We start from the raw sequence: 14741 nt of genomic DNA, 5'->3' as shown, positions 1-14741 counted from the left end.
AAACATTGTTTCATGTTAAACCTGGAATTCCTCCTCTTGACGCATCGACACTCCCATGAGTCAACTCATCAGAACTAGGCTCCTTTCTTAAAGAAAAGGGTTAGTTAGATCATTGCCAATGCAACATCAGGGCGTCTCCTCCGGAGTAGCACACGGCGGGCCCAATTCATGCATTCAACAGACCCGTCTGTGTTTTGATTAAAATTTTGTTTCCTAATGAAGTCAGCAGTGGGTGGGTGAAAGCCGTTCATCAGAGCATAGCTTAACTGCTGCTGATGTGGGCTGGCCTTCTCTGCACGCTCTTCAAGGCCGCTATGCTTTCTGCCAACTTCTAACATTTGACATTTTCCAACAATACAGTGTGTTACTATAACCAACAAGCAGCCAGTAAAAACAGTGTTCTTCACACAAAATCAGTAAAACAGAAAAGTAGCAGCTAAAGGGTTAAGTCTGCCCACACTCATGTAAACCTACAGTCTCTCCTCCTCTGGTCTCTGTCATCCTTCTGCTTCTGCAAAAACAAGCAAACAAAAACACCCACATCCACCTTTTTTTTTTTTCACTGTTTGGGGTGGATTAGGCATTAAAAGTGACCAATCCTAGAATAGTTACCATCTTCTGAATTTCAAGTCAGTCACATTTAGTCCACATCATCAGTCCAGCCATAGTCCTTTGCATTTGCATTCATACCAATCACATGCATTCATCTAGTCACACGCATTCATAACGATCATTGCTGATAGTGGAAAACCGCGCACAAATTTAAATGTCCACTGACAGCAATATTTCATCATTCCAAAAACAATTCTTCTTGCCATTGAAATGGATTGAATCGCTACAATCCTTTTAAACACAGGATTTCCCATCTAATATGGTCAGCATCCTATGTAGGTGAATTTTCTCAGAAGCCAATTGTAATCTTGAGAAGCTCACCTTATATTTGCTCTCAATTAAAGTATTTTATAGCACTTTTGCTCCCAATCTTGCAGGCCTGCTTTTAACATCAACACACAAAATATCACACCCAGAGGGATGATACCTGGCAGGTTTTTCCCTAAGTGCACTGTTACAAAAACAAAAAAGATTTTAGGCCCGGACATGTCTTAAGTGTAAATAAAAAAAAAAACAAACAAAAAAAAAAGTCTTTCTCTTAGGTTTGGGTTGTTTTTCTTTTTCTAACTGGCAGAATCAGCCTGGTACTAAAACAAAAACCCCAAAATCTACCGGAAAAATAACAGGAAAAGTTTTGCCTTCAGGTGAACTAACAGGCTGTAGGGGTTAGAACCTGCCATGCAGTGCTGCAGTCACTGCTTCTGGCTTTAATTAACAACTGATGCTTACATGGTCTGAAATCAGACTTAAGTGTCACTACCTTTGTTCATTTTCCCCACATCATATTTACTGGTTGCCCACAAGTGCTCCTGAATATTTCCAATTCTGGAAAGTCTGGGGCCAACTGACCTAGTTTCACCTGCTAAATACACAGAGAAAATGTTTTTCATTAGCAGCTGCAGAGTTCACACGACACATATGTTCACCATGAAAAGCTTCCTAAACACTTCATATCAATGTTTTATCACAGGAATGTGGATTTCTTCCCCAGGTCTGTGCTTTTTTTTTTAAACTTATTTTTCATTTTCACAGACCCAATCATTTCATTTAATTTTTCTTTCCTTTTTTTTCGTCCCCAAACATAAAACGTGTAACATGTCATCATGTATTTCACAAAACAAGTTTGTTCTCGTGTAATCAGAGTGTGTATCTGGGTGCAAGCTTCACCCATACATCAGAAACAGGAAACTACCCTCTGCTACATCTTATTCACTTGTTTTATAATACTGTCATCCTTCCCTGATCTAGTAACAATCAACTAATTTGCAAATCAGCTATTAACCCACTAAATTGACAGGACAACAGAAATGCATGTTCAAAATATTATCACAAAAGAGAATTTCCTTCATACAGTAAATTACTTGTGCTGCACCAATAATGCAGAAAGCATCTCACAATTTACTATATTAATAACTAAATTTATTGTCTGATCACTGGTTGGTCAAACCAGAATCTCTTTTTTTCCCTTCACAAAAGTTAAACTCTTGTCCTGCAACCTAGAGAGTTATTTGTCAGCAGTGGATACACTCAGCGTTTGATAACAAGTGTCTGTGAAATTTGCACAATTTTAACACTGATGACAGATAACAAGCTGATCTTCATTGCATGTGTGTGTTAGTAGGCAGGTTTAATGGCTGTGTGCAGTGGAGCTGCAGATTCAGCAGGGCGTGTCCTTAAAGCTGCCTTTCCTTCACATTTCTCTGTTTATGTGTGTTTGTGTGCGTTTTATTTTTACCTTTGTTGCAATCCTACGAACTCTTTATCAACCTCCACAAGACAGCCGGCCACAGTTTTCCAACCCAATTTTCACGTGTTCTCACATTAACAACAACAGACTTCATTTTTCCTCCATGCTCTCCACTTCTCACAGCTTCTGTCTCTCTCCTGAATCTGCAGCAGTTCACAGTTGTGGCGTGTGAGGGGCCCAGTGGGCCGTTCTTCTTCAGCTTTGCCTTTTGTCTTTCACTCTTTTCAGTCTCTTCCTTTGCCTTTTCAGCTCCCAGTATGGCAAATGTGAAACTCAGACAGTCTTCTCAAGTCCATTCACACACAGTGATGTCGCTGGCAAACCTCCCAGCTTGTGATTGGGAGCGCATACTTCCATCCATCCATGGTATTGGTACATGCTGCTGAACCCTTTAGGGCAGTGTTGCTGTGTGTTCACATTGTTGAGTCTTGAAGTTGACGCTGTTGCTCTCGAACTGCATTTTGTCTTCAGGGAGAGATCGGTTGCCCTCGAAGCTTGTTCTTCAGTGTAAGGTGTACATGGAGTGAAGCTGTGTAATATTCAGTCAAAACACGGGCTGGGTGTAGTTCCAATGATGTTAATCTATCATTTGGCTCCAGCCGCTGTGCTCGTGGAGGATGTTGATCCAGTTCTGTAGCCACCTGTACAAACACACTAAAACTTTTAAGGATGATACTCAGTTATTTAATCGTGTATTTAATTCATTCATTATGGCAGTCCTGGCGTTCCATAAGATGAAGCCTCGTGATGAACTGAAGCTTTCCATCACACTGGTCGACTCATGGTAAAAGCATTGTGATGATTCATTTGCTCTACTGTGCCATCAAGTGGACGATTCAAGTGAAACAGACTCTTTGATGGGATGTGTAAACCTCTAGACTGAATAAATGAATTGTTTTCATGGTTATTTATCCCGAATATTGTCTCAGCATGTCTGATACAAAAGAGAAAGTGGAAACTATCAGGACAGAGTTTTGGTATGATTGTGTAACTGTGTAATCATGCTTATGTACATCTGGATAATCACACAAACTGTGTGGCGCTTCACTTTTTAATAAACTAAAATACAGAAATCAGATTATAGGATCTATAGTTTTATTTATATTATGGTACTTATCATTTGTGACATTTATTACTGTGTGCATACTTTATTAGGAGATTAAATTAAAAAAAAACTCTTCCTTGCTGGTTCCATCGAAGAAGAAATGCTCAACTATGTAGCACGTACTTAGTCCAATTCCACAACAGTGTGATGGGGAATCAGCTGTGTTTTGCTGCCCATTTTATTTCGAATCTGGCGCGAACCGGCGAGCCAGTCCCTGAATCAGTCACGTGGTACGGACTGCCCGCGAGGCCTCGAGCGTCACTGCATACGTAATCAAAGCGAGCCTCGATACGTGCTTCCCAAAAACTCCCCTGACACACGCTTCGACACACAGGACATCACTATCTTACAGGGCTTGGGCGCGTGATGTCACGGGGTGGGCGTGGAAAGTCTTTTGGGCTGATGCGCCATATAGGGCTTCGGAGCGTGATGTCACGGGGGTGGGCGTGGAAAGGATTTTGGCCCGATTCACCATTTTGGGGGTCTAAGCTAGGAGCGATAGCATAGCCATGGTTCGTACTTGCTGTGTGCTCGGCTGCAATGTTCGATCTTACGACCGGCACGGGAATAAGGTTGGATTGTCTTTTTATGCTTTCCCAACCTGGAAGCAACGTGAAGGAGCTCATGTATCGGATGTTACCAAAAGAAGGCGTCTAGCCTGGATAGCAGCCGTGGGACGACTTGATCTCCAGTTCTCTTCCATCTCTAAATATCTGTTGGTGTGCTCCCGACATTTTCACTCCGGTAAGTGAAAATGTAGTATGTTTACATCACTCTTTATAGCTTAATAATTTTATTGTTGATGCACTCGGTTATACAATCCGAACAAACGTCGTATTGAGTGACTTTGCAGACACGTGCAATTCTGTCGCACCACTGTAGGGAAGCCTGCCTATGAAATGGATCAAACAAATCCAGACTGGGTACCAACGCTACACATGAACTCCGAAAAAAGACGACGAACGCAAGGACAACAACAAAGAGCACTAGTCGGAGGTAAACACACCCCAAACCCCAATCCCTAATTCAAAAAAATGCTCTTAGTGTCCGGCAATCGCCACATAAAGTTTTGAGGATTCAAACGGCCTTAATGTGAAAACCGCTGAAAGTTTCCCCTGTGTGCATGGAGGACAACAATAGGTTTAAAGTAATATCTTGCCCGATTGTCAATGTAGTAGTTTGCATCTACTTTACAATTATGGACACATAATATGACAACGAGATATTTGCAATTCATTGATAAATGTATAACATTAATTGTGGTGGAGGGTGGACAATACTCCTTTCTGGCATCGTTGTATTTTCACTCAGTTGTACATAGAATTTGTATTCTGTTTCATCCTATTGTATATCTTATTCTATTTATTCTACTGTATATAGTATTTTTATTTTGTTCTATTCTGTACAGTTGTGTACAGAATTTTATTCTTATTGTATTCTAATTTTTGCTATATAACTTTTGCACTGTCCACTAACTGCTGTGACAAAACTAATTTGTGTGGGACATGAAGGTTATCTTATCTTGGCACTCCAGCTGACTTAACGTGGTTTGAATGACGACGTACTCACAGTTTAGCGGCTTGAAAATAGCCACATTTGCACTCAGCCATTAGTAAACTGGATGCGATTTCTTATTTCGAAACTGGTCGTATTTGTAGTTCTGCGCAGGGAGCAGCGACCTCTGTTCAGGCTCCAGGAGATGACGTCACACAGGCTCTCCCCCTCCAGGCGTCGCTATTTTGGCAGCATCCGGCTGCCGTGGTGAACGCCGTTAACCATTGTTGATAACTGTTGCGCCCCAGGTTGTACAAATAGACGAGGAAAATAGAAAATTACTTCCTTTTACCGCATTAGGTGAACTAAACTGAGTAGCACCATTGAAGGAGGAGTAAGCAAAACAAGACTGAAAGATGGGACCTTCCAGCCGGCGTATTCCGCTTGTTCCCATCATTTTGTATCGGGCAACTTTTATATAAGCTTTCTAACATAAGTGTTTTCATTATTTACTAGACTATCGTTGTGGTTTCTGATGATGGAAAACCACATAGCTGCATGCAGAGTGGGCTTTATGTCGTGTTTTCTTAGTTAGCAAGCTCAAAAGTAGAAATAATGAAATGTTTATGTTTATTTTGTAGGCAGAAAGGCAGAGGAGGCATCTGCAGAGAAGATAAGAAGAAAAACGAGACTGGATGTGTTCAACAGAAGACAGACAGCAAAGCTACAACGGATAGCACAAATCAAGCTTTCTGCAGAAGGCATCCCTGCAAGGTGAATATATCAAAGTCTTCCTCTGGGTGTGACTTAATACCGAGGAGTGCTGTCAAGTAAGCATATTGAGGCTGGGTGAGGTGAGACTAACGCTACATGATAGTGAAACTGTTACTTTAACCCTGCTTTAGGTGGTGGGAAAACTTAAAAAAAAACTACAATAAACACAGAAATGATTTTAACTTTAAAACTGTTTTAAGTAGGTTCTTCTAATTCTTGGAGCTGTTTAAACCCTTAGCACATAATGCACTCTTTATTAATCACATTTTCACCCACTGTGCATTTATACACCTGTCTGAATTGAATCATTAGTTATTATTAATCTTGCCACAGCGTGCCTTTTGTTCTGTCTTCCTCGCCTCCCCACCCTCTCGATTCTGACTGTTATAAGGGAGTTTTTCCTTCCCCACTGTCACCAGAAACATGGCCCATTTTCTACAAAAGTCAACAAAAAAGAATGAACATGATTTTGTTTTCTCTCTTATCAGGGACCCAGCAGCCAAGGATGCAGGACCAACAACCCTTGATGGTCGAAGGAGGCTTTTTAAAGGTGCTGTCCCGACACTTTTTCAGTGGAATAATTATAAAGTTGAACCAACGCAGAGTAGTGTTTGGGAGAGAACGGAGCGAGAACCCCCTGAACTAGTTCATCCTGGGGATCAAGGTCAGCACAGTGTTACAGGAGATCATGACTACTGCTCAGTCCCTGAGCCATCAGCAGAAGACCTGTCCAAAGACGTGGAGAGTCTGAGGAAGGAAATACAGGAGTTACGTGTCCAGCGAGAGTTTGGGTTACAGCGGTTTGCTGGCTCTGACACTGACATCCAATTCTATACCAGGTACATCGAAGTTCAAGTGTTTCCAGTCTTCATGAAAACAACATAGATATTTACTTTTTATCTGCTGACTGTATGTTTCATGAGTGATGTTAATTATGATTGACACGATGTTTGTCTCTCTTGTGAATAGATTTCCAAGCTATGATCATTTGATGGCATTCTGGGTTTTGATTGAGCCTTGCATCTATAAAATGATCCGGGCTTCAAGAGCCAAGTCAGCTGCCAACACGGACGAAGAAGTGTTGACACCTGCACGCACACAAACGGTAGGCTATGGCTTTGTTGGTAGTTGGAACTAGAGGTGCGATGTCATTGTGTTTATGTAGCGTAATTTTTGGGCTACAAGCCGCTACTTTTTGCACAAGCTTTGAACCCTGTGACTTTCAGAGGATTTGTTTTGTTTGTTCCGCTGTTGTACGGCACTACGTTGGCTGGCAGAAGGGCATGTGATCAGACACACAGTATCGGGGGACAAGAGTGGTATGTTGGTCACATGTCCGTCCGAAAGGCAACGTAGTCCCGTACGAAGTAGCGCGAAAAACAAACTTGATTAGCAAGAGGAGTATTACAGGAGCAAAGGAAGCTTTCATTCACAAACCCTCAGTATGGTAAACACAATAAATGCATATGATGCAGCTTTCAAATTAAAGCTCTCAGCGAGGGGAAGTAGAGCTGCTGCACGTACCCTTGGCATAAACGAATCAATGGTGAGACGTTGGAGACGCCAGTGTGACGAACTGGCTCAGTCCAAAAAGATGACAAAAGCTTTCAGAGGAAATAAGAGCAGATGGCCCAAATGTATTGAAGGCTGGATGAACACACAGAGAGCAAATGGGCGAGGTGTTTCAACTGTGCAGATCCGACTGAAAGCCAAAATAGTCGCCAACGAAAAAACGAAAAGGACTGTCCATCAGGGCGCGGACGACTGTGTGTCAGCAACTCCCCCCCGACTATGCAGAGAAAATAACAAACTTGCGCAAATTCACACAAAGAAAGTTAAACGAATATTCCATCGGACCGGACGAGATCATAAACATGGATGCAGTGCCGTTGACATTTGACCTGCCCCTTAGTAGGACTGTTAACAAGTCCTAACACTTGTCCTACAACTCATATGAGGACGTTTGCAGTTTGTATATAAAGATAATAAAAACAACTTTATTTACTAGAAAAATAAAAGAATTCAACCCTGACAGTACAGTATGGTGTGCATAACCATCCCAGCAACCATTTACTTTGACAATATCACATTTTATTCTGATCTATAAAGTATTTTATTCTATTGTACACAGTGTCTTATTCTTATCCTATCCCATTGTTTTTCTGAATTTTTGCCACTTTCTGCTGTAACTCAACAAATTTCCCACGTGTGGGACTAATAAGGGTCTATCCTGTCTTATCTTACAAAACATTTAGCCAAGAAAAGCATGATCTTACTAGTTCATAGATTAAGGAGTAACATTTTCCCTTTTGTTTCAACCTTTCAGAGGCAGCTGCTCCAGCCAATCGACGAGTTCTTTCTTTTCCTGGTTTTCCTGTCTGTTGGTCTGAAGGAGAGGGACCTGGCTCATCGATTCAACATACACCAGTCCACAGTGAGCAGCATCATTGCAACATGGACAAGTTTTCTTGCCACTGCACTGGGGTCTCAGTGCATCTGGCTTACACGTGCAGAAGTGCAAGCTTACCTCCCTAAGGAATTCAAAGGTTTCTCAGACACCCAGGTGATCCTTGACTGTACAGAGCTGAGGTGTCAGACACCATCCTCACCACTTCTCCAGAGTGAAACGTACTCTTCGTACAAATCCCACTGCACGATGAAAGCCCTGGTTGGCATAGCTCCACATGGTCCAGTCACATTCATCTCTGATCTGTACGCAGGTTCGGTTAGTGACAAGGAACTATTCAAACAATCAGGCATTGCTGAGAAGTTGACTGAAGACATGGCAGTGATGGTGGATAAGGGCTTCCTGATCACAGATGGTTGTAAATGCAAAGTGTACCGCCCCCCTTTTGTATCTAAGAAGAAGAAGAACCAGGTTAAGGAGATGCAGGCCACAGTCAGACTCGGGCTACATGTGGAGCGAGTCATTAGGAGGATCAAACAGAACAAACTTTTTGATAGCATCATCACCATGTCACCTGTTTACAATATCAACCAACTGTTTGCAGTAGCATGTATGCTGTCAAATTACCAGAACACAGCATTAGTTCAAAAACGGATTAAGTGAGACGAGATGGAGTTGTCCCAAGACACCAGTGCAAGTAACTTATGCTAGGCATGGAGCTTGAAATACTTACTATGTAAATAAGTTCTGCAAACATTCAGTGTGTAAAATGTTTTTGATATTTTTGCTAAAATAAGAGTTTATTGATTTCACACAACAGTAAAATGTTTTTTTAAACATTCATTAAAAGTTTTGCCAATAAAATATCACTTTGTTCAGTCCAGCCTGAAGGATCTGTTTTTGCTGTTGCTTTCACTGTTCATTTTTCAAACACCGGTATATGTAGAAAAAGAAATAGTCAGCTTATGCACATCTGTATCATGTATATTCTTTGCACTAGGTAGTCCTTCGATGCCCACACAACTTAGGCTCACAACAGTCATTGTTTGCTACATGGATCATTTTAGTTCAGCTGGGCGTCTTTCCTTTTGTTATATTTCTTTAAGAGTTCAAAATGTGTTCATTACATAAAATGTATTTTTCTCTGTAGCACTTCATGGATTTCATAAGCAACACACCTTAGTATTCACACAAAGCATAAAGGTAAAAATAAATATACAGTGTTATCTTCATTTCTTTGGCGTGGAAACCGGGTCCAAATGGCTCTTTGGATATGAAAGGTTGCAGACCCCTGATCTGGACCAAAACACAAAATTTTCTTAATATCCATGTACGAGGACATTAAACTGCTACTTTATCAAAATGTCAAACAAACGTATGTGGATAGAATAAAATAGAACAGAATAGAATTAAATAGAACAGAATAGAATTCAACTTTGTCATTGCACATGTCACAGGTACAAGGCAACGAAAAGCAGTTTGCATCCATCCAGAAGTGCTTCAGCCATGATATAGATATTACAAATATATATTAGCAATAATATAGATTATACAGTAGTGCAGTTAAGATAAGTGAAACATGGATAATTAAGCGATCTCACTTTTCTCAAAAACAAAAATGAAGAAAAAAAAAAGGAAATCAGGTAATTCTTTGTTTTTACATTCATCAGGTCCCAATCAGCCCAAATAGCAACGAGAAATTAAAAATGCCATGAAAAAGTTCAGGTCTTGGCAGGTTAACTATGTGAGATAGCCTCACCTCAGACCTCAGAAAAATGCTTTTTCCCCCCAGACTGTCAGTGAAGTCAGGGACCTTTGTGGGGTGTTGGTGGCCTCTGTGCGTTTTTAGACAATTTCTGTCTCTGTGATCAGCAGCAGGAGATTCATAATTCAGCTGTAGAAAGATCTCAGACATTTGATTCTGCGGTTCACTGCGAGGACAATGTGAATCTCGACTGTGTTGTTCAAAACAAAAAAAACAAACAACAGCAACAACAACAAAACCAGAATCAGAAAGGGTTTTATTGCCAAATGTTGAGCAGGTTTACAACATTAGGAAATTGCTGCGGTGCTTCAGTGCAAACATAGTGTCATAAATAGCACTTAAATAGACATGAAAAAATAAAAGTAGGAATAAGAATTAAAAGTGCTACGTAGAAAGATTGCACCATTAGTACTTGTTTCCCTGCTCCAAACAGTGTGAAACCCTCCCAATGTCTTTAGACTTTAACAGGATCTCTGAGAAGCAGGAATCACATATTCAGCACCATTCCCTTTTCTTCTTTTACAGATCAAATCATTAGGTACCAAAACTGACAGACTCACTACCAGTGCCACAAACCCTCCATGTCCTTCTGGAGGACCTGCAGGTGAGAAGAAGGTGTGAGCTGGTGGTGAGAGAAGAACAGAATCCAGGATTTCAGTCGGTTTTTCATTCACAGAAATAAATCCCCTTTATAAAAACCCTGAAAACCAAATGTTGGGCTCTTTTCATGACAAACACGTCCTCAGATCTGTTTTTTACTGTGCTGAGTGACAACGATGGGAAATTGGCGCAAAGCCAGGAGACAGAGCTCATTTGGAAAAGCTCTGAGACATTTCAAACATGGTGCATTTCAACAGGAGGCTGGTATGAATCCTGATCCTGCTTCTTATGTTTTCTGTAGATCAAAAATCCAGAAACAGCAGCAACAAGAAGCACAGCGGAAATTACCAGACCAGCTATTAGTCCAACAGATCCACTCTTCTCTCCTCCATCCTCCTTCCCTCCATCCTCCTTCCCTCCATCCTCCTTCCCTCCATCCTCCTTCCCTCCATCCTCCTTCCCTCCATCCTCCTTCCCTCCATCCTCCTTCCCTCCATCCTCTGTGTGTGTCTGACCTGCAGGTGAGAAACAGGTGTGAGGTGTCAGCTGTCAGGTAGGTGATGAGTGAAGAACAGAACAGAATCCATTTCCTCTTCAAACTGCTGTCAGACATTATCTACTGCACTCTGATCACATCACTCAGACCAGCTGCTTTCTACAAAGTCTCATCAACAACATCTTTAGAAACAAACATCAACAAGCAGGAAGCAGCTTCACCTCTGATCACACACACACTCAACTCTACTCACTCACCTGGAGGATCAACATGAAGGTAGATGATGCTGATGGGGTCAGTCTCCAGATTTGCTCTCTTCCTGCGGTTTGTTCTTTGTACAACACGACACTCGTATGTTCCAGTGTCATTAATCGTCACATCCTTCAGAATCAAAGACACGTCTCGTTCCTTCATCTGTCTGTCCTGCAGATCCACCCGGTCCTTAAAAGATGGATGCTGGTTGTCTGGAGCAAACTGCTTATTGCGATAAAAAAGGACATATTCTGATCCCAGGTCAGGTCTGCTCCACTCTACCATTGTGATGGTTTTGTTGTTGTCTCGAGCTCGACATGGCAGAGTGACGTTCTGTCCAGCTGTGATGTTTTTCTGGACTGAATGAGAGGACACAGTTTGGGTTGTAGACATTAAAAAGCTAATTTACTCCTTTGTGCAATCTAATCATCAAGAGCTGCAAACAGACTGACATCTGGTGAAATAGATGAATTACAGCACACACTGGATACTGAAATTTAGCACACAGTGATGTGTGTTATCAAAGGAGACTTTAAATATGTGGAGAATCCAGCAACATTAAAGTCTGTGGTCACTTCCTTGTGTAGTATGAACGGCCATGAGGTTTTTATCAGTAGGAAAAGCTCTAAAGCCTCTGTAAATACAGTTAAAATCTAAAATTTCTTCTTTGAGTATTTTGATAAAAGCCTTATTTTTATGCATTTGCTACTACTATGAAGAACACATGAGAATTAAGGCATGGGCAAGTTTGAAAGATGCTGCTCATTGTACGTTTTTGCATGTTTCTTCACATTTGTTGTGCCAAAGTAGTTACCTCCAGCAAAAATTGTTCCCCCATCCACAAGAGCGTTCAGAGGAGGAGGAGACACTTGTCTGGCTACGTTTCTTTACTCTACTTGTTACTGATCTGAAGTCACTGAAACAAATCACAAAAGCTGAAAAAACGCATTTTAATGCTAATTTCATGACATTATAATGTACCGTGCGGAAGACTATTTACCTTAAACTGTGCACTACAATAATCTGACGGGAACAGTTTGTTCAGACAAAGACTTTGATACTATAACAGTGTAAAACCAGACGTGAGCATGTCATCACATCGCACCCCAGTGAATTAACCTGGGTTTACCCCTCTATAGATTTTATCAGGCTGTGTGGCTGCATCTGCCAAAATGTGTGCGTCCCCCTCCTATAATGCACGATTTCCTTTTGAAACTAAAAACTAAAGATAAATACACAGATCTTTTTCAGTAACAGGGGGATTCAGAAATTTGCAAATCAGTTCTGTTACTGTGGTTTTTGGTTATAATCTGATTTATTTAGCAAATAAACCTGTGTGGCACTGATTCAGTCTTTGAGCACTACGGTCACCCCGGTGTGTCGGCCAGAACACTACTTAAGGCCAAATAGAGTACGAAAGAAGGAGGGAGCTTGAGGTTCCGTTTGAGGCACTTTATTGTCACCGCTTAATTTCTGGGGCTGTAACACAGCGGGTGTACATAAGTGTGTGTCTGGGTGTGTGTGTGTGGTTTCCTACAAAGGAAATAAACAAGGGAAATAACAATAAATAAAGAGAATAGACAAGTCAAATACTCAAATATAAACATAATACAACATAGTTAACATAATCAAATATAAAGATCAGAAAAATATAATACACTTCAAACTGCTCACACTATGCAACTAAATAGCATTAGCGCGAAGTTAAGCAACCGTCAGTACACAGGAACTACTTCCGGTAGTTATACAAAATAAAAGCGTCCCCCATTATAATCCGCTATAATGCACTTATTGTGAAGGGCAAGCGGGACGCCATACTTCCGGTCAGACTACATTTTATTAATCCACGTACCTAATTGTTCGCTACAAACTCCGCTACTTCAAAGTAAACAATCACAAGCATCACATACAGAGAAGGTCTGATAACACAGGAATGACATTATGGACATACGAGCGACCGTACATGCGTCAACAAAGCTAAACCGGGGGCAAGCTAACAACATAAGTTAGCATATGAAATGAGGGTGAACTCACGCGTTGCATGCGTGGCCTACCGCTCCAACTATGGACTACATTAGCTCCTAAATGGTAACATACTACAGTACTGACACAACAAAGGCAAAATACGACACAGGTCACTACTTACTTGTCATTTACGCACACCTAACATGCCCAACCAATCAGTGCACCCCCTCCGGACCAACACTGCCCAACCGCCATAAGAGAACTTGTACTAAGTGATAACCCCACTCTTTCTTCATGCGTTAAATGTGCAGTTCTTCCCACCCGTAACTGAATCAGAATAGGTGAAGCGATATTTAAGTGTACTTTTACAAATTTTGTATAACCGATCTACAGTGATATAGTAATGTCAGACTGCACCGAGGAGGAACGTCTTAACAAATAACCCCAACTTACCGTTAAACGCAGAGACCAAAAAAACCACAGTCGAGAGGAGTGCAGCGTGAACCAAGGGCATCGTAGCCATTCCTTTGCATTAGATCCGTCGAGGAAGCATAAAATTCCACTTGGGCACCGGTAAGGCAGAATAGCACGTCACAGGGCACAGTGACGTGCTATTCTGGGGTGGAGCCTCCAATGCGGGGCTCCACCCCTTACGTCCAACGCCTCGAAATGACATTTGACGTCGCCATCTTTGTTCCAAAAAGGACTTGTGAGTGGTCAGGGTGAGCCTGAACCTCTCTCCATAGCCCGTGGTGGGACGCAGATGCTTCACCTGCTCGTCTTGTTCCATTGGAAAGCCTTTCGTATATTCCAAATATATCTAAGAATAATCTCCGAATCTGAAAATATAAAGAAAAGCCGAAGCAGCGCGGACTCGCAGCACTGACGGGGAAGTCCCGATTGAGGCAACAGCTGACTGTGGTGGGTGTTTTCTGCACTGGGAGGAGGAGCTAACGTGGATACTGGGCGATTGGATTGGACAGCTACTTTTGGCCCAGCTGGTTTCTGAAGTCACGCGGAACCAATCAGACTGGAATTCAGTTATGGCTCATCTGATAGACATTCATGCTCCAGACTGTCTCCACCCACGGAAAACAAATGTAGAAATACAAACAGCAAATGAGAATATAAATAAAGACATTTATGTTATTTTCTAGTTCATCCTAAAGACACACACACACACACACACACACACACACACACACACACACACACACACACACACACACACACACACACACAGGTGGTTAAAATGTTCTGATTGTTATATGTTATTCTCTTTAGTTGTAAAATGATCTGTGCCCTAGTCTCCAATGAGACAGTGCTGGTGAGAGTAGTTATTCCTCCGTTACACCACAAGAGGGAGTATCTCCTGAAATGAGGAGCTTTAGTGCGAGTAAACAAGCCACTCGCCATACTGCAGTGCGCCTAAAGCTGTGTGAGACTGTGTGACGGTACTATGTCTATATATTTGTTGAATACAAAGTAAAGGCGGACTCACAAAGCCACACTGGTTTCTATTTC

The 14741-nt window shown here is 41.6% G+C and overlaps 2 protein-coding genes across 3 annotated transcripts in view; one reads left to right on the top strand and one right to left on the bottom strand.

Moving 5' to 3' along the window:
- Positions 1 to 14719, bottom strand: part of LOC113014824 (uncharacterized) — an 84016-nt gene extending 69297 nt beyond the window's left edge. The window contains exons 1-3 of one of the 2 annotated variants that reach the window (XM_026156575.2): positions 13671 to 14719; positions 11258 to 11611; positions 10144 to 11019 (exon numbers count right to left, since the gene is read on the bottom strand). In XM_026156575.2, the coding sequence (XP_026012360.2) occupies positions 10739 to 11019; positions 11258 to 11611; positions 13671 to 13740 (705 nt within the window). In that variant the 5' untranslated portion in view covers positions 13741 to 14719 and the 3' untranslated portion in view covers positions 10144 to 10738. Of the gene's footprint in view, positions 1 to 10143; positions 11020 to 11257; positions 11612 to 13670 lie in introns of those variants that run through there. The other variant, XM_080298883.1, reaches the window with a different exon arrangement.
- LOC113019539 (uncharacterized) lies at positions 3760 to 9022 on the top strand. The gene is made up of 6 exons (XM_026163294.2): positions 3760 to 4208; positions 4347 to 4460; positions 5600 to 5732; positions 6221 to 6571; positions 6702 to 6837; positions 8059 to 9022. The coding sequence occupies exons 1-6, from the start codon at positions 3974 to 3976 to the stop codon at positions 8800 to 8802; spliced, it is 1713 nt and encodes a 570-aa protein (XP_026019079.2). The 5' UTR covers positions 3760 to 3973; the 3' UTR covers positions 8803 to 9022.
- Positions 14720 to 14741: the final 22 nt, after the last annotated feature.

Source organism: Astatotilapia calliptera, chromosome 3 (genome assembly GCF_964374335.1).
Source record: "Astatotilapia calliptera chromosome 3, fAstCal68.1, whole genome shotgun sequence".
NCBI classification, from domain to species: domain Eukaryota; kingdom Metazoa; phylum Chordata; class Actinopteri; order Cichliformes; family Cichlidae; genus Astatotilapia; species Astatotilapia calliptera.
This window is presented reverse-complemented; position numbering and strand designations above follow the sequence as displayed.

Bases quoted from the DNA above. Each gene is read 5' to 3' on its own strand.
- LOC113019539 (XM_026163294.2), top strand. From the start codon at position 3,974: ATGGTTCGTACTTGCTGTGTGCTCGGCTGCAATGTTCGATCTTACGAC. The intron at 5,733-6,220 runs GTGAATATATCA...CTCTCTTATCAG, and splicing joins GCAGAAGGCATCCCTGCAAG to GGACCCAGCAGCCAAGGATG. The intron at 6,838-8,058 runs GTAGGCTATGGC...TCAACCTTTCAG, and splicing joins CACCTGCACGCACACAAACG to AGGCAGCTGCTCCAGCCAAT.